Genomic DNA, 22,598 nt, shown 5'->3' with positions numbered 1-22,598 from the left:
CACGTTCAAACCTAACAACACAGGATTTAGCATTCAAAGAGGCAGATAATATTTTCTCTCAAGTTAGTAGAGTCCACACAAAGTCAAAGGTGAGTATTGGCTATTTCATCTGCAGGCCTTTAAAATGATCCCAGAGATTCCAGGTATGTCTGTGCAGTGGGAACTTGGACATCATTTTCAGAAAAATGAATTAAATTCTTTGAACTGCTCAACTGGGATAAATGTTGATTAATGAAAGAGGTTCTCAGACATTGTGATGAGATTCCTTTGCGTCGAGTCACATTCACCCGCCAAAGTGGAGAATGTCGTTGATTTCATCGGGCAGCAGCAGGTCTGAATGAAGAGAGAGTGCGATACGGAGGGCATGCTAGCAGCCTGCCATTGAATGTCTGAGGTGAGACCATGCAGCAGGGCAGTTCCACTGCAATATCATGCTGTCATGTTTCGACACTATATTTAACAATTTCGGATTTCTTCACCCCCTCTTGAGGTCCATGCTGAAATCGTGTTCATCTTTCATCCCTGCACACACAGCTGGAGCTAACACGTGCATTCATCTTTGCCGGAGGACGGTGAGTGAGTCCGACTCAGACCTTCAGACCTTTAAGAAGATTGCTTTCCTCCTCTGTCTCTTTGCCCATCTCTTTGCCTCTCTTTGCCTGCGCTCACTCTAACCAAGCTCGCTTTCTCTTCCTCTGTTTTTCATTCCCACCATTCTTCTTTCATTTTCTGCCCTTTCTTTCTTCCCCTTTTCTCTTTTCTACACTGCGCCCACTCTCTGGCACGAGACAGATAGTGCTGTCGGAGGAAGCCAACAGATCCGGTGGTCAGCAAATCTTGTGTGTTTCCCGCGGAGCATCAATGTGTGGGCTTGCATGTGTGTGTGTGTGGCACAGTACTGGATATGGGACAGGAGAGTCATCTGCTTTCCTGTCACAGCTTGTGACCCAAAAACCACAAGTGAGGTCTGGTCGATAGCTGGCCAGGTGCCTGCTGCAGGCAGAGAGGCGATAGATGAGATTTTGACGTCATTTCATCATCAGACAATATAGCAGAAAAGGTTAGGAAGCTTGCTTTAATGTGCTCTGTTAGAGGATATGTATTATTAATTTTTTAATCCTTTATTTATGATGCTGTTTTTATGTATTTTCTTGGATTTATAAAAATGAAATCAAGAACTAGCTTCTTTCAGTGATATCAATCTTAAATCACTTTTTCCCCTTTATCCTCTACAAATTTCTCACCGTCAATATTACTATTACTATTTAAATATCTATATTTCTAAACCATGACATTTGAAAATGGAATGAAAACCACTGTTTAAAAGTAATGTACAGTTAAAAAAAAGACAATTCTAAAAAGGCATTCAGTATTTTTGTAAATTACTGCCACTGTGCAATTTGTGTTATTTGGCCATTTGGGTGCTTTGTATGTGAAGTTTGGATGTTCTCCCTGTGCCTCTGTGGGCTCTCTCCAGGACACTCCCACTTCCTCCCATAGTCCAAAGATGTGCTTGTTGGTGATTCTAAATTGGCCATAGGTGTGAATGTGAGCACGAATGGTTGTCTATCTCTCTGTGCTGGCCCTGCGATAGAATGGCAACCTGTCAAAGATGCAGCTTTTCAGTTTGTAGCAGGTGGGATGGCCTTCAGCCCACTGATCAGAAACTGGGGGCAGTGCCTGCTCACATTGCTCACATCGGCACGTTGACTTTGCTTTTCAAACCTGGAGCCTGCAATCATTCTTTATTAATAATTCATATAGGTGAGGAAAAAATAGATTGTCTTTAAAAATGGACATAACCGTCACAAGTCCTGTTATGAAGGTTAAACTGAGACGTGACTGTCGCTAATAAGCAACACACTGTCATGAGGCTAAAGTGACCTATCAGATGCATACAATGCTTTATCCCATTCTACTGGGATAATTGTCAGAAATGAACATAATGCTGTATTTAGTTTGACATTAATGTAGTGACAGGACAAAAGCTCACTAGAAAAGGGTTCACTGTAATTCAGTAACACTGGACATGCTTTTGCAAATTCCTGGCCATCACAAGTTTAAGTCACTTTTGTGCTGACTTTTTAAGCGCTGGAACCACCATTTTATTATACAGACTGTGGACTGGAATAACCATCACCATGTTCACATCACTTGATCTAGAAAGCCTCTTGATTTGCAGGTCTTGAGTTGTGTTTTGAATCCACAACCCTTTCATCCCCTGACATGTGACCTTATTCTTTCTTCCACAAAAGTTGGTATTGAGCCACATGGATAAGGGCATCCACTGAGCTAGGCCACACCTGGAGCTGCCAAAAACCAGCATTTCTATCTAATGCCGAAGGGTCAACAGCTATATGTAGACACAGGAAAGAGGAGAGAAGACACCAGTGTCACGGCTGTTTGATGGAGAATTGTCCTGCTTTTGTTGCTTAAGAGCTGAAGTTGATTTATGAACCAATAAAGTGCAAATTTTGTAGAAAAATAAAATCATTTGGCAGGTAACTTCATCTGGGTCAAACCTATTGGTGGCACTTCTTTCCAAACAGCTTGTAGTGGTTAAAACACGAGTGGAGTTGAATGAACCTCACTGCCAAAAAGCCTTCATTTTTCTGGCAGCGTGACCTCTGTTTTTCAATAAAATTGCCAGGATGTTCTTTGTTTCCAAGCTTGGTATTTGCCAAGTACATAAAATTCTTACTCCAGGCTGTTTATTCTTATTTTTTTCTTGTTTTGGCTTTCAACTACAGCCACTTTGTGCATGTTTAATATATCATTACATCTCAGATATGTTTAATGCGAGATGCAACGCTGTTTGGAAGACCTGCACTTTAATTTATCAGCAACACAAATAGACAGAAATGAAAACTTCTATTTGTCTGCTCTCCCGTCCTTCACCTGCGTTTTGAAATCATTCACAGACCATCTCCCACTGCAGAATGTTTCTGGCTTTAGTGGGGCATAATCACACTGACACTGGAACTCATATCCTGCTACATCCCCCCCCCCATACATAATTCAAAGGCAGAATTTTTCTCATGCTCTAGTAATCTGGTTAAATAATTTGGGATTACATTGCCTCAGCTGCACACCAGTAAGGGGATCAGCGCTCTGCCCATGAAATGCCCTCTGTTGTATGGTACAAAGGGCATCTCAGTCGCCCATGTATTTGCAGTCTGGATAATCTCCCACTGGCTTTAGCACCGAATGCAGGCATGGTTTCATATCTGGGAAGCTTTGTTAACAGCTAATAGGCCTGTTTACTCCACCCCCCAGGCTGAGCTGTGACTTTGACGCAGACAATTTAATCAGGACCAATCAAGTCGTGGTGCAAACATAGGTTGGTTATTAAAGGGAAAATCATGGAGATTCTTTAACTTTTAATTTGTGGCTTGAAATGGCTTGAGTAATATTGGATGTAAATATGAAGCCTGTCATACGTAAAAACGAATAAGAGATTATTCTCCTTTATCTTTGGAGCTTCTTAGCTAGTTTCAAACTCAAGCTCTTGACTGGTTGAATTAAAGATGGTCTGCTCTCCTTTCCCCTGTTGTCCGTGTACCAGATGCCTCTGTGTGACTAGTTTAGTTCTCTCTCTCAACTGCCATCAGTATTCCCGCAACATAACCTGCTCCAGCGGGTCCCACCTTACACATTAGTGTAAAGGGTGAGAGGCACAGCTCATTTGGATTAGTCTCTTTGGTAGATGGAGGGATGCAAAAAGCAGAGATATCAGGGATAGAGAGAAGGCAGATAGAAAAGAGAGGAAAAGGGGACAGAGGTGAAGGTGAAGGAGGACAAAGCATCCGGAAAGAGCAGACCCAGTCTGCCCTCTTCCCTCTGATTCCTCACTTACTAGGTCCCATGGGAGAGCAGAGAGAGGGCTGAAGAGATGGTGCAGAGGGAGGTAAAAAGAGAGGTCAGATCATTAGGCAGACAGAGGTGAAAGGTCAGGTCTCTTTCTGGAGAGGATATTAGAGGAGAGGAGAGGAGAGGAGAGGAGAGGAGAGGAGAAAGCCAGATCCGTCAAAAATTCCCACAGCCTGAGCTGGCTTACCAAATATTGATTTGTACATCCATGTTGTACAGTCATGTAGTGTCTAATAGGACTTAAACTCTTAATCTTAGAGATACAACAAGATGATTAGGATTTCTGAAGAGGAAATGCAGGATAGGAGTCAGATGACTCAAGATTTACTGAAGCAAAGAACCTGCAGACATTTCCCTTGACAGCCATAACCATTTACACTATGAGTGAATACTATGAGTGTCTGTACTGTTTGTTACTCAACAGAATGCAGATATTGTCCTCCTTTCTGAAACTTGGCTGTCTAAATATATATCTGATGAACATGTCAGCATGGCTGGCTACAATATCTATCGCACCGATAGGCTTAAGAAAGGTGGTGGTGTTGCTGCTTATGTTAAGTCAAAATTTGATGCTACAATAGTTCTATCAGAATCAATTTGCAAACAATTGGAATTTTTGGCTCTGAATGTGAATATTACAAAGGGTCTTTGCATAACAGTTGCTTGTTGCTATCGACCCCCTTCTGCCTCCACAGAAGCTCTGCGCTCTTTAAACCTTTTGCTGTCCAGACTAAATTATGGTGAGCTTGTTTTGGCTGGTGACTTTAACTGGGATTGGCTCAAAACTGTTTCAGATGATTTTAAATCTTTTTGTGATTCTATCAGTCTTACCCAGCTGGTCAATTTACCCACTCGCCCGAATCTCAAAAGCCCCGAAAAGTCTACCTTGATTGACTTGATTTTGACAAATGTTCCTCATAAATTTTCATCTTTGGGTGTCTTTTGTAATGACTTAAGTGACCACTGTGTTGTTGCTGCTATTAGAAATACTAAAGTGCCCAAGTCACAACATCGTATTATTTTTAAAAGAACTCTTAAACATTTTAATGAACAAGCATTTTATCATGATTTGTCAAATTATGACTGGAAGAAAATAGGATTGATCCCTGATGTAGAATTAGCGTGGGCATTCTTTAAGGATGGGTTTATGCAAATTGTGAACAAACATGCTCCATTACGAAGATATCGGATAAAAGGTCGTGAAAACCCCTGGTTCTCCCCAGAGCTGGCAGATATCATTCATGAGCGCAACCTGGCTTGGGCCAAAGCTAGGAAAACAGGCTACCCCAGTGATTGGCTTCTTTTCAGACAACTAAGAAACAAATGTACTTCCTCTATTAAGAAAGCTAAATCAGAATATTATCTGTCTGTCACCACTGAGAACCTAAATAATCCACAGAAGTTCTGGAAAATCATTAAGTCTCTTTCATTGAGTAAAAGCTCCCACGCTCTACCCACCTATGTTCTTAAGGATTCTGTTCCTGTTTATGATAGGAGGGAGATTATGAATTGCTTTAACAAGCACTTTATATCTTCTGGCTCTTTGTTTGACTCTCTGAACCCAGTCTCTGTAGAATCTGGCACAAACCCTCCGGTGTACACTGGTCAGCCATTTAACTTTGTTCCTTTCTCTGTGCAGGAGGTCTGTAAAGCTCTTAAACTGTTAGATCCTAGAAAATCTCCAGGGCCCGACTTGCTAGATCCTTACTTCTTGAAACTGGCAGCTGATTTTGTGGCAGAGCCTCTCACAACACTTTTCAACCTCACACTGGATACGAATGAAATTCCCTCAGTATGGAAATCAGCTTTTGTTATTCCGCTATTAAAAGGGGGCGACCCAGCAGTGTTAACTAATTACAGACCAATATCTAATCTATCTGTGCTGGCCAAAGTTCTTGAAGCTCTTGTGTGTGAGCAGTTAAAGGAGTTTTTACATACCAATGCCATTTTATCTGAATATCAATCAGGCTTTAGGAAGAATCATAGTACTATCACAGCTGCAATTAGAGTGGTAAATGATATTACTATTGCACTTGATAAAAAACAACACTGTGCATCCCTTTTTATTGATTTGTCAAAAGCATTTGACACTGTTGATCATTGTATTTTAAAACTTAGACTCTTCCAGTCAGGACTCTCTGAGAGAGCAGTGGCATGGTTCTCAAACTACCTCAGTAACAGGTCTCAGTGCATAAAATCTGACGGTTTATGTTCTAACTTTCTTACAGTGCACAATGGAGTGCCACAGGGTTCTGTATTAGGTCCACTTCTATTTATCATTTACATAAACAATCTTGGTCTAAATGTGCCAGATGCAAATTTGCACTTCTATGCTGATGATACAGTTATTTACAGCTGTGGTTCAACTCTTGTCCAAGCCATTGACTCTTTGCAGAAAGCCTTTTTTGCTGTCCAGCACTCATTACTTCAGCTGAAACTTGTTCTCAACGCAGACAAAACAAAGCTCATGCTGTTTTCTAAATCAAGGAATTTGGCCCAAATAATCCCATCGGTAACCACTCTTGAAGGTAATAAAATAGAGTTGGTTCACACCTATAAATATCTGGGAATCTTAATTGATGACTCGCTCACCTTCAAACCACATGTAGAGAATCTTGTGAAAAACCTGAAGTTAAAACTGAGATTTTATTTTCAAAATAAGTTGTGTTTCTCTTTTAATACAAAGAAGCGGCTTGTTGCTGCAACATTCTTGCCTGTGCTGGATTATGGTGATATTCTATATATGAATGCTTCTGCTCAGTGTCTTCGAATGGTTGATTCTGTGTATCATGCTTCTCTGAGGTTCATCACTAACCGTAAATTTCAGACTCACCACTGTGAGTTATACTCTCAGGTAGGATGGCCTGCTTTGGTAAGTCGGAGGAACTCTCATTTATACAGTTTTATATATAAGGCAATACTTGGGTTGCTGCCTTCTTATATATGTTCCCTGCTTGCAATGAAACATGCTGGTCGGTATTCTCTTCGTCCGCATGGTTACTTGTTGCTTTCTGTTCCACTTGCCCGAACTGAACTTGGTAAAAGAGCTTTTGTCAATTTAGCACCCTTGGCTTGGAACAAACTGCAGAAGGACTGGAAAATAACTGAATTCATTTCATTAAGTGCTTTTAAATCTAAACTACGAATCCTTGAGGCCAAGTCCATAATATGCAACTGTTTTAATTAGATTGATTGTCATTTTAACTGCCTTTTTTTTTTTTTTTTTTTTTTTTTTTTTTTTAATTGAATTTTATTTTTATTTGTTTTCTTTCACTTACCTGTGTTTGAGTAATCTCTGTAACTGTGAGACACCTGCTGCTGCCTATCTTGGCCAGGTCTCCCTTGAAAAAGAGGTTTTTAATCTCAATGGGATCTTCCTGGTTAAATAAAGGTTAATAAATAAATAAATAAGAAGTGCTTAATGTGACTTTGACACTTGCTTGTCACTTAATTTCTTTCTTTCTTTCTTTGAAAAGACTCCAATAATAGCTCCAATATTCCAACTCATTTTTATAATAATCATTTACTTAATAAACATAAAAAACATTAGAAAAAGGATTTAAGCGTTTAGATGTTTCTTGAAAGAGAGTCATTCATATATATATCAATTCCAACATTGCCAGCACACATCTGAATTCATAATAAGTTACTGCACTCTGTTCTTTTGCTACAAGCATCTATTCCCGTATGAACCCCCATTCCCTCGCCATTGCCATTTAACTAACAATAGCTCCTCATAAATAGCCATTTATTTTCTTGGAGTCTCTGTCTGAGACTGTGACTGTGCGGGATGTGTATAAATGGACGAGGTCTTATTTATGTCGCAGTGAACCTTGCTCCGTCAGCAGTGGCGGCGTTCTCTCTCACCTCTGCTATTATTTCCCCACAGGGCTGATAATAACAATATCAGTACAGGATGAAAATCTGCTCATCTAAATGCAAATCATAAATGTCATTTCCAGTTATTTACTTAATGCATTGTGTCTAATTTTCGTGTACGCAGATGAAACTGTTTCCATCCAAATAAACATGCTGCTGTGGAATTTTGATACTGAAATTTCTCCCCACACCTTTCCTGCCTCAGTCTTTTATTTTGGAAAAGAAGTTTACACTGAGATTTTTAGTGCTCCTTAGCATCTTAACATTATGAAAAATCCTTAATGTCAACCTAGTTTTCTCCCCCAAGATCCTTGAGGTCTGCAGACCAAATGCTTTTGGTTGTCCATAGGTCCAGATTGAAACACAGAGGAGACCAGGCATTTGCTGTCACTGCCCCCAAACTTTAAAAAACATTGCCTTTGCATATCAGGTCCTCCCCAACACTGGATACTTTAAAAATTCGTCTAAAGACCCATTTTTATTCTCTGGCTTTTGATTCATCATGAATTTGTTACTATTATTCTTTTTATGATTTTATTCTCTTCTAAAACACTATTCTGTTTTTCTCTTATGTTTAATGCCTTGTCCATTTTATTGTACAGTACTTTGGTCAACACCTGTTGTTTTTAAAAGTGCTATATAAAACAATTTGAACTTGAACTTGAGTGTTTCTTCTTCACTTACGGTTTTCACACACGATGTGTTTACACACCACTCTGGATTTAATTATTAGTTATTATTAATCTCTCTTTCACAGCGTGTCTTTGTCTTTTTCCCTCACCCCCAGCCAGTTGTGGCAGATGGCCGCCCCTCCCTCAGCCTGGTTCTGCTGTAGGTTTTTTCCTATTAAAGGGGAGTTTTTCCTTCCCACTGTCGCCAAAGTGCATTCTCATGGGGGGGTCACCTGATTGTAGGGTCTTTACCTTACAATATAAGCACCTTGAGGCAACTGTTGTTGTGATTTGATGCTATATAAATAAAATTGAATTGAACTGAAAAATTATTAAATGCAACAATGCTGAAACTGGGCTGTTACCTTTTTTGCGCAATTAGGGAAAAAATATAATGGAAGTTAATCTTCTGTACTACTTAAAACTATACTGACTGAAGATATGAGAATGTTTTGGTGGCCATATAGCCAAACCTTACCACTGTTCTTGGCCGTACAGCTGCTGTAAACGTAGTTTAAACTTTTTAAGTTTACCTTCCCCCATGTGTGTTTGTACTGGCAGGTGGGGATCTGTCCATGAGCAACTGGATCACTGTATGATGACTTAATGGACACTTTGTCATTCTGATAATTGACCATGCGCTAAATCAGATAGTGGGACATGTTGCAAAATCATTTGTAGATGTGCTAGGGGCAGACTGGAGAAACACAGTGGAGCTCAAAACTAACATAACTGAAAAAGAAAAAACCTCTGTGGCCTTACTTTTTTCTAAAAGGTATCAGCATCAGCGGTGTTAATAATATTCACAAAGAACAGCACATTACTGTAAACAAATCCTCTGGACTGTCACAGCACTACGTTACTGTAATGTTGACTCCTTCATGGGGTATGATTGCGTTTTTGTGTTTCAGTGTGAGAAGACAAAGGAGGGGAACAGCAGAGGTCAGAAGTCATGACGGCATGAGAGCAAGATGCGTCGTCACCCACGAAAACACAGAGGATGTCCAATTATTTGCTATTCAGTGGGGATTTGACTTAAGGGCTGCAGCACTGTTAATGAAGTGAGATGGAAAGTAGGCTATAGGGATGACCTGGCTTGTCTTCAGACGAGCATTTAAGTGGAATTAAGAACAAGGGGATGAAGACAGAAAATTGAGATCGGGTCTAATCCTTCTGTTCAAGCAGTAAACAACATAGTAGGAGAGCAATAAACAAAAGAAGTAATAGTACATGTTCTGTCAGTACAGTCTAGGAGCACAGTCTTATGTAATATCATGCAATTACTGTTTGAATATTTAATTTTTACCTCTCATAAGGTTTCCTGTATGAAACCGTCAGTTGTATTTGATATTTGATATTTTCTTAGCAGTACAAAGCAACCTCCTCCCAGCTGAAAAGAAAAAAATTGATCATCAAAGCTTAGGGCTGCCAAAAAACAGACATAACCTTAACCCTCCAGCATTTGTACTGTACCTACAGAGGTGACCTTTTCAGATCTTATATTATATTTCACAATTGGGCTAAATGACAATTGGCAATAGTAAATCGAATCAATTCTAGATGGCTTAGGAGAGAAGAATGGGAGAGAGAATAAGAATGATTAATGTTGAGTCGGACTGAAGAAAAGAAATCGCAGACGGCCTCTGGTTGAACACATGCCGGAGTGAAAGAGCGAGCTGCTGACTCAGCGAGCTATATAAAAGTGAGTGATGCCACTTACCAGGGTTTGGCAGGTGGCTGCGTGTGCTTGTGTTTCCCTATGGGCCTGTGTGTTTTGGTCCAGGAGGGAGCAATGAGGCAGACATAAAGGCTACATGGAAAGACGTGGATGTAGATTGATGGCAAGCTGTGTGAGCTTTCGCTCAGGCACATGTATTTGTGATTTAATAAGTGAGTGAGGTATGTTCGATGGGAAAAGAAAAAACAAAAGAAAAGAGTAAAGCTGAGAAAGTCAGAAAATGGAAAAGGAAGATAGCTCCGGAGCACTGGCGACACGCTTGCGTTTGGTTTTCTCCGCAGCAGAAGGAGGGAAGGGGTTGAGGGGGTTGCTATACTCTTAAGAGTGATATTGCTCACAAACAACCTCCCTGGGGGATTAAGTGTAAGGACTTATACTCTGAGAACAGGGATCTGGTCTGTTCTTCTGCTGAGTCCCTCCTGCGCTCTAAGATGGGGGGGGGGCAGCTTAGACCACCACATGCTGGCAACATGTTGCCTAAGCCCAACAAGAGGCGATTAAAATAGGTCAAGTGAAGCTTTGTGGAGGAGGCCTTTGTCAACCTGTAAACCCAGGCTGAGTACCTTAAAGAATAGAGATTGGTGGGAAAAGAACGCAGCAAACATCCACTTGTTCACTGAAGCCAAAAATGTTTAAGGGCTTTTTTTTTTTATTGTTTCCTTTTGGGAATTGTAACCTTCATATCTGAGGATGCTACTGCTTTACAGATTAAAAATACAGACAATATAAATAGCAAATCCGTTTATCTTACGTTGTTTTAGCAACAGAAGCAGCTGTTTTGGGTACTAACAGCGCCAAATCAAACGTGCTGGCTTATGCCTGCATTAACAATTTCATTTTGAGAGGAAGGGGTTGGTTGGTTTCACACAGGGAGTTATCGCTCCGGGCTACAAAACAGCAACACACATGCGCCTCTAAAGAAAAACTATTTAACTCACTTTCCCCCCTTTTCCCAGCTCAAAGACAAAGTTGGCAAAATACATGCAACACCATATGCCCCGATTCCTTAAACCAATGGACTAGAGTTAAAAAAAAAAACTGGTCAGAGGCATATTCCTCTAGAGCCGCCCACATGAGCGCAGAGCTATTTGTTTCATTAGATTAGTTCCCAGGATGACTGACTGGTTTGAAAAAATCCTGACCATATGGTGTTTGCACAGCACAGAGAATCCAAAAACACACAAAGCATGTCAAGGTGCAGGGAGCTGCTGCCTGCTCACGCTTCTCTTCACAAACAAGTCCTTTATTAATAATTGCATTTGCAAAGACAATGATTCCTGTTCGCTGTAGCGGGTTTTTTTATTTGCAGCAACAACTGTAACAGCAGGAGAGCTGCACATGGCAACTATTTTACCTCTAAAGCAATTTCACTTTTTTTGCCATTAAAGACTGCTTAAAAGTGTAGGTTGACATTATAAATGTGCTGCATTTTAACCTCAGTGTTTTACAGTGATATTTGTCCCGTTTATAACAGTTCCCTTAAACGTGAAAGGCTTTATCCTCTTTACTTTTAACCAGGTACTGCATGTCTCCTGTATGACCTTTATTGCTTCCGCTGCCCATCTGTCCAGGCATCAATTCAGCCATCATTCATTCATTTAATCAGTCAATAAATCAATCAGCCAGTACGCTGGATTTCATCTACTGCATGTGAAAGAAAAGGAAAATCACTTTACTAAAAACATTAGCGCTGTAATGTGCCCAAATGTTGTAGATGAATGGAAAGGCTGTGAAAATTTTAGAGCACGCTGGAATGACAGGGCGATGCAGTGCAAGTGACAGATGGAGGCCGAACAGAGACAGATTCATTGCAGGGAGCTTTGATGTACGACTGGCTGAGCAGTACCTGTTGATCTCGCTCTCAGATGAGCTTCTTTGAAAGCTCATTCTGTGAGTGAAAAACAATTTAGCGAGGTTTTTGTTTTTGAATACATTACAGCTACACCAACTGTTTTGTGGTTTTGTTTTTTTGCATCATGCACATCCTGAAATACGCTGGGGGTCTTTGTCTGCTCTCTCGGTCGCTCTGTACTTCTCCCTCCTCAATAACAATCGTCATTACAAACCTGTTAGACAGCTGTGAAGACATCAGTCAGCCTTATCTCATGCTGAAAGTGAGACAAGAATCATGCGCGGCACGGCATGTAAACACGCATAAACACTTTCTTCTCCCTCTTTCCACCTCCTGCACACGCACACGCACGCTGTGTAACACATCACGCTCCTCCCTGTCCTCCCCCGACTCCTTTCATAACCCTCCTCTTCATGGGGCTGCTTTAAAATGATGTCACTCACAGTTCCAGCCAATTCTGCCCATGTCGCTGTTAAATCCCACTTGACAGAGGCTTTGTCTGTAGGTTGGAGCTCTCTGAGTAAACAGGCACGAGTTTGTGAAGAAGTGAGCAAAAAAGAGAGAACAAGATGGAGGTGGATTAATACACGGAAACCGGATTTTTCTTAAAGCATTTTCTTTCCCTCTAAATCTGTATTCAGTGTTGGGAAAATGTGTAGCACACGTCTTGGGTCCATAGATGTAAAGTGTTTCAACTGTCACAACCAATGACATTTGCTTTTAAAGTTCACTCTGCGGCAGGACCCAGAGCACGGTGCTTTGGGATTCTGGTGGGAGTTCTTACTTGGATCCCTTTTCCAGAATCCAGAATGAATGATGCTCAAGAGATAGAGCAGCTTGTTGACTGCTTGGAAGGTTAGAGGTTTGATCTATGTGTTGAAGCGTCCTTGGGCCAGATACTGAACCCCAAGTTGCCCCCAGTGCATCGATTGTGTCAGTGTGTGAAGTTAAACTGGAAGTGGTGGAGGATTTGCAGGCAGATGAGGCAGGTGAGTAATCCTTTTGGGAAAGAAGCTTCAGCTGGCCAAGAACTAGCAGGTTTCCTAAGAGCGACGTTAGCAAGGAAATCTCACTGGGACTCTCGAGTGTCTGATTACCACCACTGTCCAATGACAATCTGGCAAGAAGTATAGGCTTGAACTGGTCCTTAAATATAGAACAGAATTAACATGCGACAAACAGGTGTGTCGGCTAAAGACTGGGAAAAAGACTGGCAGAGAGCAAGCTGGGTCCGACCAAAACTCCACCCGAGATTAGAGAGAAACAAGTAGACTGGAGAGGGAGAAAAAATCAGCCCTGGACCATGACATCAACAAGTCATCCCAGAGGACAACAGAAAAAGACAACGTTCTAGGGATCAGTAGTAGAATAGAACAGAATAACCACTTTCTTGTCATTCAGAACATACACCAGTTAGTGCACAACAGAATTAAATGTTTGTGCATTCTTTCACCATCGAACTGTACAACACAAGTGATGAATACATCTAAATCTAAAGGTATGAAAAGAATCATATGTACAAGAATCTCAGAGAAATCTGTCTATGTACATGTACAAACCTGTACAGAATATTAGCAAAAATAAAATTATATATTGCTATATTATATTAATATATTACACAGCAATAATAGCAGCAGAAAACACGTTTTTCTACAAATGATCAATGTGCATTGCATGATCGTGCACAAACCCAGCAGTACCAAAAGTTGCTGGAGATGTGTCATATTTGGCTCATGCAGCCAGCAGCCTTGTTAAGGAAAAAAGATCCAATCTATAAATAGCCCTGTCACCTAAAAAAAATCGGTGCTTTTTATACAGCGCAGGTGTCAGAAACATGTGCATGTGTATCTCTGCCGAGCATGATGCAAATGATTGAAGCGGTGCAATGTTCTATCAGCCGCGTTAACTCCAAAGGTGTGTGCGTGCATGCTGGATGATTGGAAGGGTTTGGGGGAGGTAGACTGATAATGTATCATTCCTGCAATGTCACCCACAGAATGATACAAATGTCTGAAAAGATAAAATTGACTCGATGCAACATATTCATGGAGAAAGTTTCAAAAGTTTCTTATCGCGGGCTGTGATCGTGCATGCTGTACCTCTGAACATTTCCACTGAATGACAAGAAAAAAAGGAAATCACGGTTTCTAGCATTGAATTATGATGTAATCCACTGCAACGCTGCCTTTCTAATAATGAGCTCCAACTTCAAACATATTTGCGTCAAATTCATTTTATGTTGCATTTTAAGGGTGTATTGTGTTGAAGTTGAAAAAATACTTTTGACCTTTTTTTTAACTAAAAAGTGTCTCTAATATTTTGTCCAGCCACAACAGCTGACAACTAACCAAGTAAAAAAATAACAACCTCACACAGCCCTCCTACATATGTGGTTTCAACTTGGGGGTTGTATCTTGCCCAAAGATATCTGGCATGCAGACTAGAGCAGCCAGGGATCAAACCACCAATCTTCTGATTAGTAGATGACCTGCTCTACCTCCTGAGCTACATCCACCACACAAACAACCCTACAATATACAATATATGATGACCAACTTATAGTCATGAAGAAAAAAAAATGTAAATCTGAATGATATATCAGGTGAGAAATCACTGAAAATATCACCATGGGATTTCTACAATCCTCTGCAGCATTTAATCTGTCTCCGTCACACTTTGTTTTGGCCTCAGCTGGCCCGAACAGAGCCAAAGCTGCTTTACCGGATATATGGCCCAGATAGAGTTCCAGATCTACTACATGGCCTGCTTTGGTATTTTCATCATGTTGCTGCTGCATGAACACCTCCCAAGTTCAAGTCTTTTCCCCCCTCCCTTCAAATTTACTGAAAGTGTAACACAAAATGTAGGTTCTGGGTTTGCAACTGGAGGACTTTGTTAAATTTAAGCTGCAGATGTTTTCCTGTTTCTATTCTTGTGTTTTCGGTTCTAGAAAGACTATTTTGACAATCTGAATCTGGCAACAATTGATGTCCCTGTAACTTTAAAAACTGTAAAGATTCAAAGTGCTCTAGGAAAAGAAAGGTCAGCTCTTATTGGTGCAAATAGATGGGGAGTGGAAAAGCGGGACGGAAGAGAGGGAGGGTGGAGTGGCATGGGGAGAGGGAACAAATTAGAAAAGGAGTGTCAGGTGCAAGAAGGGGATGGTCCTCCTGCTGTTAGTTGAATGGAGGACTGCTGAGATACAGGTCACGGGATGGCATTCAGTTGCCATAGGCAACCATGGCACATCCGCTAATGAGACAGATATGAACACATACAGAAAAAAGAAACAGAAAGATGAGTCAGTCTGAAACAAATGGTGCCAAAGGGGAAAAAAAGAATATGACCAGCAAATATCCTTAACTGTAGGTATCTGTTTAAAAACTGAGCACTTAGTTTGATGCCTGCTCAGAGCTCTCAGACGGTGGGAAAGGGAAAAGTGTGCAGTTTGGATTGGAGTCAGAGATCAAGTTGGTGTTTAAATTCACCCCTTTAGCATAAACCTGTAATATTACTCCTATACCACCAATATCCCCTCTGTCAAGCACAGCCTCTCTGTTAAACCATTTTTATTGAACTGGTTCATTAAAAGTTCATTTCCAGTTTAAACATTTAATTCTCACTTTGCTCAGTCGTTTTCTGAGCTGGAGGCTAAAGACCAGTTCTCATCTCTTTCATGCTGATAAGGATGAGTGATGGGATTTAACACTGAGCCAGGGCACTGATCCAGGCATCTAGCCTCATGCCCTCTCCTAGTCCCAAATCCCACTCCAACACCACTGTAACAACAGCCCTGGAGTTGGAGCTTAATAATATGACACTGGATTCAATCTATTTTTACTAATATTTTGTCCTCACTACTTTTTTGGTGTTGTGATAGAAGTTGTCAGGTAGAATAACCTTGAAACTGAGCTTCATGTCATTTTTTTATGATTATGAGTGGATATTTCCTCTCTGTCAAAGTGGGTCACAGTACTGATTATATTGATGGCAAGAGCCCAAGAGAATTTACACACTACTTACGATCACCAGCTTAATATTGTGTTGGTCCCCCTTTGCTACTAAATCAGCCTGACCCATCGAAGCATGGATCCCACTCAATCTCTAAAGGTGTGCTGCGGTATCTGGCAACAAGATATTAGCAACAGATCCTTTAAGTCCTGTATATTGCCAGCCAGTCCAAAAGATCCTTGATTGGACTGAGATCTGGGAAATTTGGAGGCCAAGTTTCCTCAAACCATACATCAGCCATTTTTGCTTTCAGGCAGGGCACAGTATCCTGCAGAAAGACGCGACAATTATCATGGAATACCGGGTGTACATGGTCTCCAAGAGTGCTAAAGTAGGTGTAACGTGTCATAGTAGCACCCAGGAATGACAAAATGGACCAGCCTTCAGTCCCTAAGTCCATCAGTGAGTCTTGGCCATTCATGACGCTGTCATTGCTTCACCACTATTCCTTTCTTGGACCACTTTTGATAGATACTGACCCCAGCAGACCAGGAACTATGGTTGTACTGTGACCGAGCAGACCCAATAGATCTAAAAACAAACAAACAAAAAAAGCCCATCTCCTTCTGCTTCAGGTCCACAAATCACATGGACTGGCAAATTCCCCTCTCAGGTATCCTTTACAGGATACCACCAGTTATTCCTCTTCTTCCATCGAAACCTTCATTAAGCAAGATAGACAAGGTATGAGACAGTACAGGGTGCCCTTACCAGAAGATATAGCAGAGGGGTGGAAAGGCTGTAACCCTAAGAAAGAGAGATGGACTAAGAATAGACAGAGAAAGGACAGAGATTGCCAGTAAAAACTGCCAGAGAAGAGAGAAAGGAGACAAAGGTGAGTCAACATGTGTAATTATTACTGTGACCAAAATGCTGGAAAATGCTCAATTATGCCTGAAGAGTAGATAGAGTGACTATGTGAGAGAGAAAGTGAAAATTTATGGAAAGGGAAAGGAAAAGAGGAAAAACTGCTAGATGAATAAATGGAAGCAGATAAGCAGACAGACAGGAGGACAGAAATTAAGACAAAGAAAAATGATTCGAACTTTGAAACCCAAAGAGAAGCTTCAGAAAGGAAACGAGTTTTCAATGAAACAATTACTCTACAAGCAAACAGCTCAGTCTAAAGGTTATCTTCTTATAATGACTGAATTCTTTCTTCTTCCTGACTGCTACAATCTAGATAGAGGAGCGTAAATTAGCCCGTTTCTTCCCCTTTTTTACTTTGTTTCTGCACAGCCTTTGTGATGGCAAGATAAAAAGAAATGGAGTGAGAAACTGCCAGGGGGAAATTTCTCAAAAGGTGATGAATTTTGATGATATCAAATCTTCATGAGAAAATAAGAGCTGCGAGGAAATGGAATCACTCAGGCCTTACCGAAAAATTGCATCATTTAAATGTCAGATTTACATTCCTTCTGAAAAGATCCGTTTTCTGAACTGATGATGGCCTTGATGCTTTGACACTTGGTGCTCATTTTGAAGGATTTCGTTTGTTGACATAGATATGAAAAACTGTTTCAGTCATTAAAACAGCATGAGGTCACGTAAGGACGTAAGGTGATTAGAGCTTGAAAGTTTGAGTTTGATTTGATGATGAAAATGCAGAAAATATTTCATCACACATGCACACACTGCAAAGTAAATTTTGCACATGCATATACACAGGCCTACCTTCCCACTCCGGCCATCCGACCATGTCGTATTCTACCCTGCTTTTAATTCAGTACAGGCTAAGGCACAATGGTAATCCATGTCTTAAATCTCTGTGAAGAGTAAAATTAAGATATCGTAATTAGAAACAAACATACACACAGTGGGGGAAATAGTTATTTGACCCCCTGCTGTATTTGTGGGTTTGCTTATTTTTTATGGTAGCTTAATTTTAATGGTGAGAGACACACATTAGATACAAATTTATTTGCATGTTAGTGAGTGAAATAAATATTTGATCCTCTACAGTCGTGGCTCCCACACATTCGCTGTGTGCCCATGCCTTCCTGATCCCATCCCGTTATGTGTACAAAGCACAGATCCACAGAATCATTTTCTTCCCTTCCAACCTTTCCACCAGCATAGACAAGACCAAAGAGCTGTCAAAGGACATCAGGGACAAGACTGTAGACCTGCACAAAGGTGGAATGGCCTACAAGACTATCGGCAAGAAGCTTGATGAGAAGACTGCCCAGTCGCCCTTGGTCTGAAGCTCCTAGCAAGATCTTGCCTCATGGGGTGAGGATGGTCATGAGAAAGGTGGTGGATCAGCCCCAAACTACCTGGGAGGAACTTGTTAATGACCTGAAGGCAGTTGGAACCACAGTCCCCAACAACACCATGGATAACATGCTACACCATAAAAAGTACTTTGCGGTTGCTCTTTGGCATCAACATTATCCTTTGAGGCTGTTTTTCTGCAAAGGGTACAGGAAGACTTCTTCGCATTTAGGGGCCAATGAATGAAAACCTCCTCCCCTCCAGTGCACCATGTGCAGTTCAGTCTCACAAAACTGTCGTTAACTTCCACATGAAAAACAATGCCAACTTTATGATCTTTAGCTGGAAACAGTTCAGTCAGTTCACTAATATCATAAGCATGTCCAGAAAACACGCTTTTATAGCATTCAGTCACACAGGAGGGAATTTCCTTTGAGTTCAGTTAGTCACATTACAACAGTCTGTTGTTCAACATCAGTCTTATGTAATCCTGGGCAAAAGTTGAAATGCAGACATTTCAAAACCAGTTTCAGAATTGTTTTTGCAGGGAAATTGAGGACATGATATCGAAAAACATACTGTACACATTTAGAGTAATACCTGGGGGAGAGGGGGAGGTGAGTGCAAACAGAAAAAAAAGAACAGTAAGTGTGACCTAGTGACGATTAAAGAAAAGGAGTGAACAAAGGTGGATCTGGGACAGAAATAAATGACACACCTGAGGGAACTGAACAGGGAGCTTAAAGAAGACAAGCCACTGCAAGACTCTGTAATTGGACAAGGTGCTGGTCAGACAGAGGAACAGAACGAACTGTACTGACACAGTGACAGTCACAGGGAGTCACTGACAGACAGATGAAAGCACAGGTGTGCTCACACACAGATGCCCCAGTGCACTGACACAGTTATTATAGAGGACACAGGGAGATGCAGGATTGTGACACGGTGAGGGTTTTGTACAAAAAGCTGCCTCTGCAAACAAAAAAAGCACCAAAATCCCATATGGGAGTCGACACTGTGGTTTGTGCACCAGTTACAGCATTCATTTTGCCATGAAATATTGCTGATGTGTGCATGCAATCCCTGGTTTGTGGTTTTTTTTAATATATGTTTTTTTACTAGAACACTTAAATACAGGCATACCTGCATCCACAGACACACTCTTTTCCCATTTGTTTCAACATTATGTCATTTTGCGGTGGAATAAAACGGTTAAATTTCCCAGCTTTACAGTCCTCTGAGAGATTTTCTTTGGAATAAATTGTACTCTCATTCACATGTAGGGAAAAACACACAAAGTGGAGTTCCACCTGTACCTCTAAACGTGTAGCCTATTACCATCCCACACAGGTGTGCGTAGAGGCTCACACTGGAGGCCTCATTAGCAATCCAGCTGCTTTGACTTTTCTATAAATAATCCTCTGCCTGACTACCCACAAAGTCCAGAAACCTTAAAGAAATTGAAACCAAATACAAATCAAAAATATTATCAGTTGCACCTTTTGTATTATGGTATTATGCCATACTATAACAACACACTAATAAAAAAAAGAAAATAAAGAATTTGATGCTGAAATACCAATAAAGTTATCTATTAATTTATTACTGATTATTTTAATTTCATTATATACTTTAAAAAAATATAACAATATGAAATATATTTTTACAAATCTGAATATACATTCACTATTTTCACACTTTTGTAGTAATATGTGCTTTGGTCCCCCAGGAAACATGCAGTGCAGTTTTAGTGTCCTTCTTTCCAGGTGAAAATAATAAAGTAATTAACTGAGACTGAAGAAGGTGTTCATGCCAAAGTCTATACTGAAGTAAGGTCAAGGCCAAAGTAATGTCTGCAGGCCATCATAACATGTTGCTGAAATGAGTACATTTGTCTTCAGACATGAGTAGTTACTGTGGTTTAAACATTTTTGGCTTGCAATCCCTGTGAGAATATTTTTGGACCACTAATCACATCCGTGTGGGTGAAAGGAATATAATAAAAGAAAACACAGATTTTTTGACAGTAATCAACTTTTCATGCGTACAAAGATTATTTAAATTCCATTTCTAATGTGCAAAAAAATGCAGAAAGTGTGAGTTTTCAGATCGCTGAGTTCACCAGTCTGCAAAAACTGCTTTGAGAATGGCGTTCCTCAACATAAACTTGTGAAGACATTCAATATCTCACCATCTATAATACAAAGTAACAGATTGAGAGAATCTGAAGAAGTCTCTGTGCACAAGGGACAATCAATATTTAATGACTATGATCAATTAAAAACATGATAATGATTCTGCTGTGGAAATCACTCAGTGGGCTCAAATATACCCTTTCATAAATCACTGTCTGTGAACACAGTTTGCCGTGCCATTCAGCTTAATGCTCAGTCATGTAAAGAAGAAGCCATATGTGAACATGATGCTGTCTTCTCCGTGCCAGTGCTCTTTTAAAATAGACTGAAACAAAGTGGAAAAGTGTTCTGTGGTTAGATAAATCCAAATTTGAAATTCTTTTTAAAGAGTGGAGAGAACATCCTGCTTGTTATCAGTACTCAGCCGACATCTCTAATTCTTTTGGGGTTTATTAGTGTCTATGAAATCAGCAGCTTGCACATCTGGAAAGGCGTCATCGATGTTGAAAATCAGGTTTTAGAGCAACATTTGCTTCCATCAGGCAATATCTCTTTCAGGGAAGGCTTTGTATATTGCAGTAATACAATGGTGGACTGCATACTGCATATAACACAAAAGCAGGGCTTTTTTGTAAAAGAGCCTGGATGCTGAACTGACCTGCCTGCCGTCCAGACCTTTCACCAATTAAAAACATTTTCAGCATCATGGAACAAAACCATTTCTACAAAAAGATTCAGGACTGTTGAACAACTTGAATCCTCTATTACGCAGGAATGGGACAACATTTCTCTCCCAAAAAATCTACCAATTTGTCTCCTCTGTTCCCAGACGTGGTATGTTTACAGTGGTAAACATGGCTGTGTGCCACATTTCTGAGATGTGTTGCCTCAAATTCAAAATGATCTGATTTTTTCTTGAAATGGGAGTTTTTTAAGTTTAAACATCTGATCTTTTCTATGTTCCAGTGTTCTACAGTAACATATCATTTTATGAGATTAGAGACTAGTAAAAATTTCCTACACTGTTAACTACACGGCCAACACTGTTAACTGACACAACTGTGCTGTTTGCTAAACTCCCAGTAGACATCTGGGAAGTCAGTACTCAGACAGTCCATCAGGTTGCAGACGCTGACCATGTCTCTCATCCCTGATGTCACACCTCGGTGTCAGTGTTACAGACCCATGGGTGGACTGGCTTTTCAACTGTAAAGCCGGATCGATGAATACTCAGACTGCAGGGCTACGCTATAAGGAGGGGGACGAACACCCTCACCTTCTAACCTTCACCGCATCATAACGAAACAGTACAAGTCAGGAGGGGAGGCTGTAGAGGGAGGGAGACAGAGAGAAAGAATATTTGAAAAGCCTGACATGAATGAATGATAGGTAGCAGATAGATAAAGAAGACCTTAGACCTCCGCTCATCTGCCAGCACAAACGTTCTCTCCATCCATCAGTCTGCTGGTGCAGAGACAACCCTGAGGTAATGTGGGAACACTGATGCCTCTCATTGATAGATGTTTGTAGAATGATGGAGAGAGAGAATAGATAGATAGATAGATACAGTAGATAGATAGATACTATGAGTTAAATGCTAACATTCTCACAACGCCAACACCAAAACCGATGCTAATTAGCCGATTAGCACACATTTTCCATGTTAGCTATCTTAGTTCAGTAGATTAGCATACTAAGATTTGCAAATTAGCTGTTAGTTGTGTAGATGCTTAGTTCTAATCATTAACAATGCATGATAACCTTGCTTCTGGCAAGGCTACAAGTTTTAGCTGAGATGAAAATCATCAAAGCATTAAAACAATATCTTGCATCCCAAATTTTTAATCCAGACATCCTTTTAACCATATGCAAAAATCAATATTTTGAATTTCTTAGTGGAAGTTGAACCCACCTCTCTCCTCGGGGTTCTTGAAAATCCCAAAATGAGGTTTTAATCAAAGGTCTATCTTGACAGGAAGAAAAGCAGGTTGAAACTCAAGTGATTTCTGAGGAGTACTTACTGGCATCTTCTATTCATGGAATTAAAATCTTAATTCTCATTTCAGTAAATCAATGCTGAAGAGGCTGACTGAGCTTAATTAAGGAGTCTGTGTTGTAGGGAAAAAAACATTAATTGACATCCTCCAGAGTGTTTTGTCTGTCTCTCAGTAGAAGCTAATCAGCATAAACTGCAGAAACCCAAGTAAACAGCTGACAGAATATTATGA

The 22,598-nt window shown here is 40.5% G+C and overlaps 1 protein-coding gene across 1 annotated transcript in view; it reads left to right on the top strand.

Annotated features, from left to right (window-relative positions):
- The window catches only part of dmrt2b (doublesex and mab-3 related transcription factor 2b), a 65,076-nt gene continuing 42,478 nt past the window's right edge, over positions 1–22,598 (top strand). The window contains exon 1 of the mRNA XM_025899319.1: positions 1–572. Coding sequence (XP_025755104.1) covers positions 432–572 — 141 coding nt within the window. The 5' untranslated portion in view covers positions 1–431. The remainder of the gene's footprint in view (positions 573–22,598) is intronic.

The sequence above is a fragment of the Oreochromis niloticus genome, linkage group LG17 (genome assembly GCF_001858045.2).
Source record: "Oreochromis niloticus isolate F11D_XX linkage group LG17, O_niloticus_UMD_NMBU, whole genome shotgun sequence".
Lineage (NCBI taxonomy): Eukaryota > Metazoa > Chordata > Actinopteri > Cichliformes > Cichlidae > Oreochromis > Oreochromis niloticus.
This window is presented reverse-complemented; position numbering and strand designations above follow the sequence as displayed.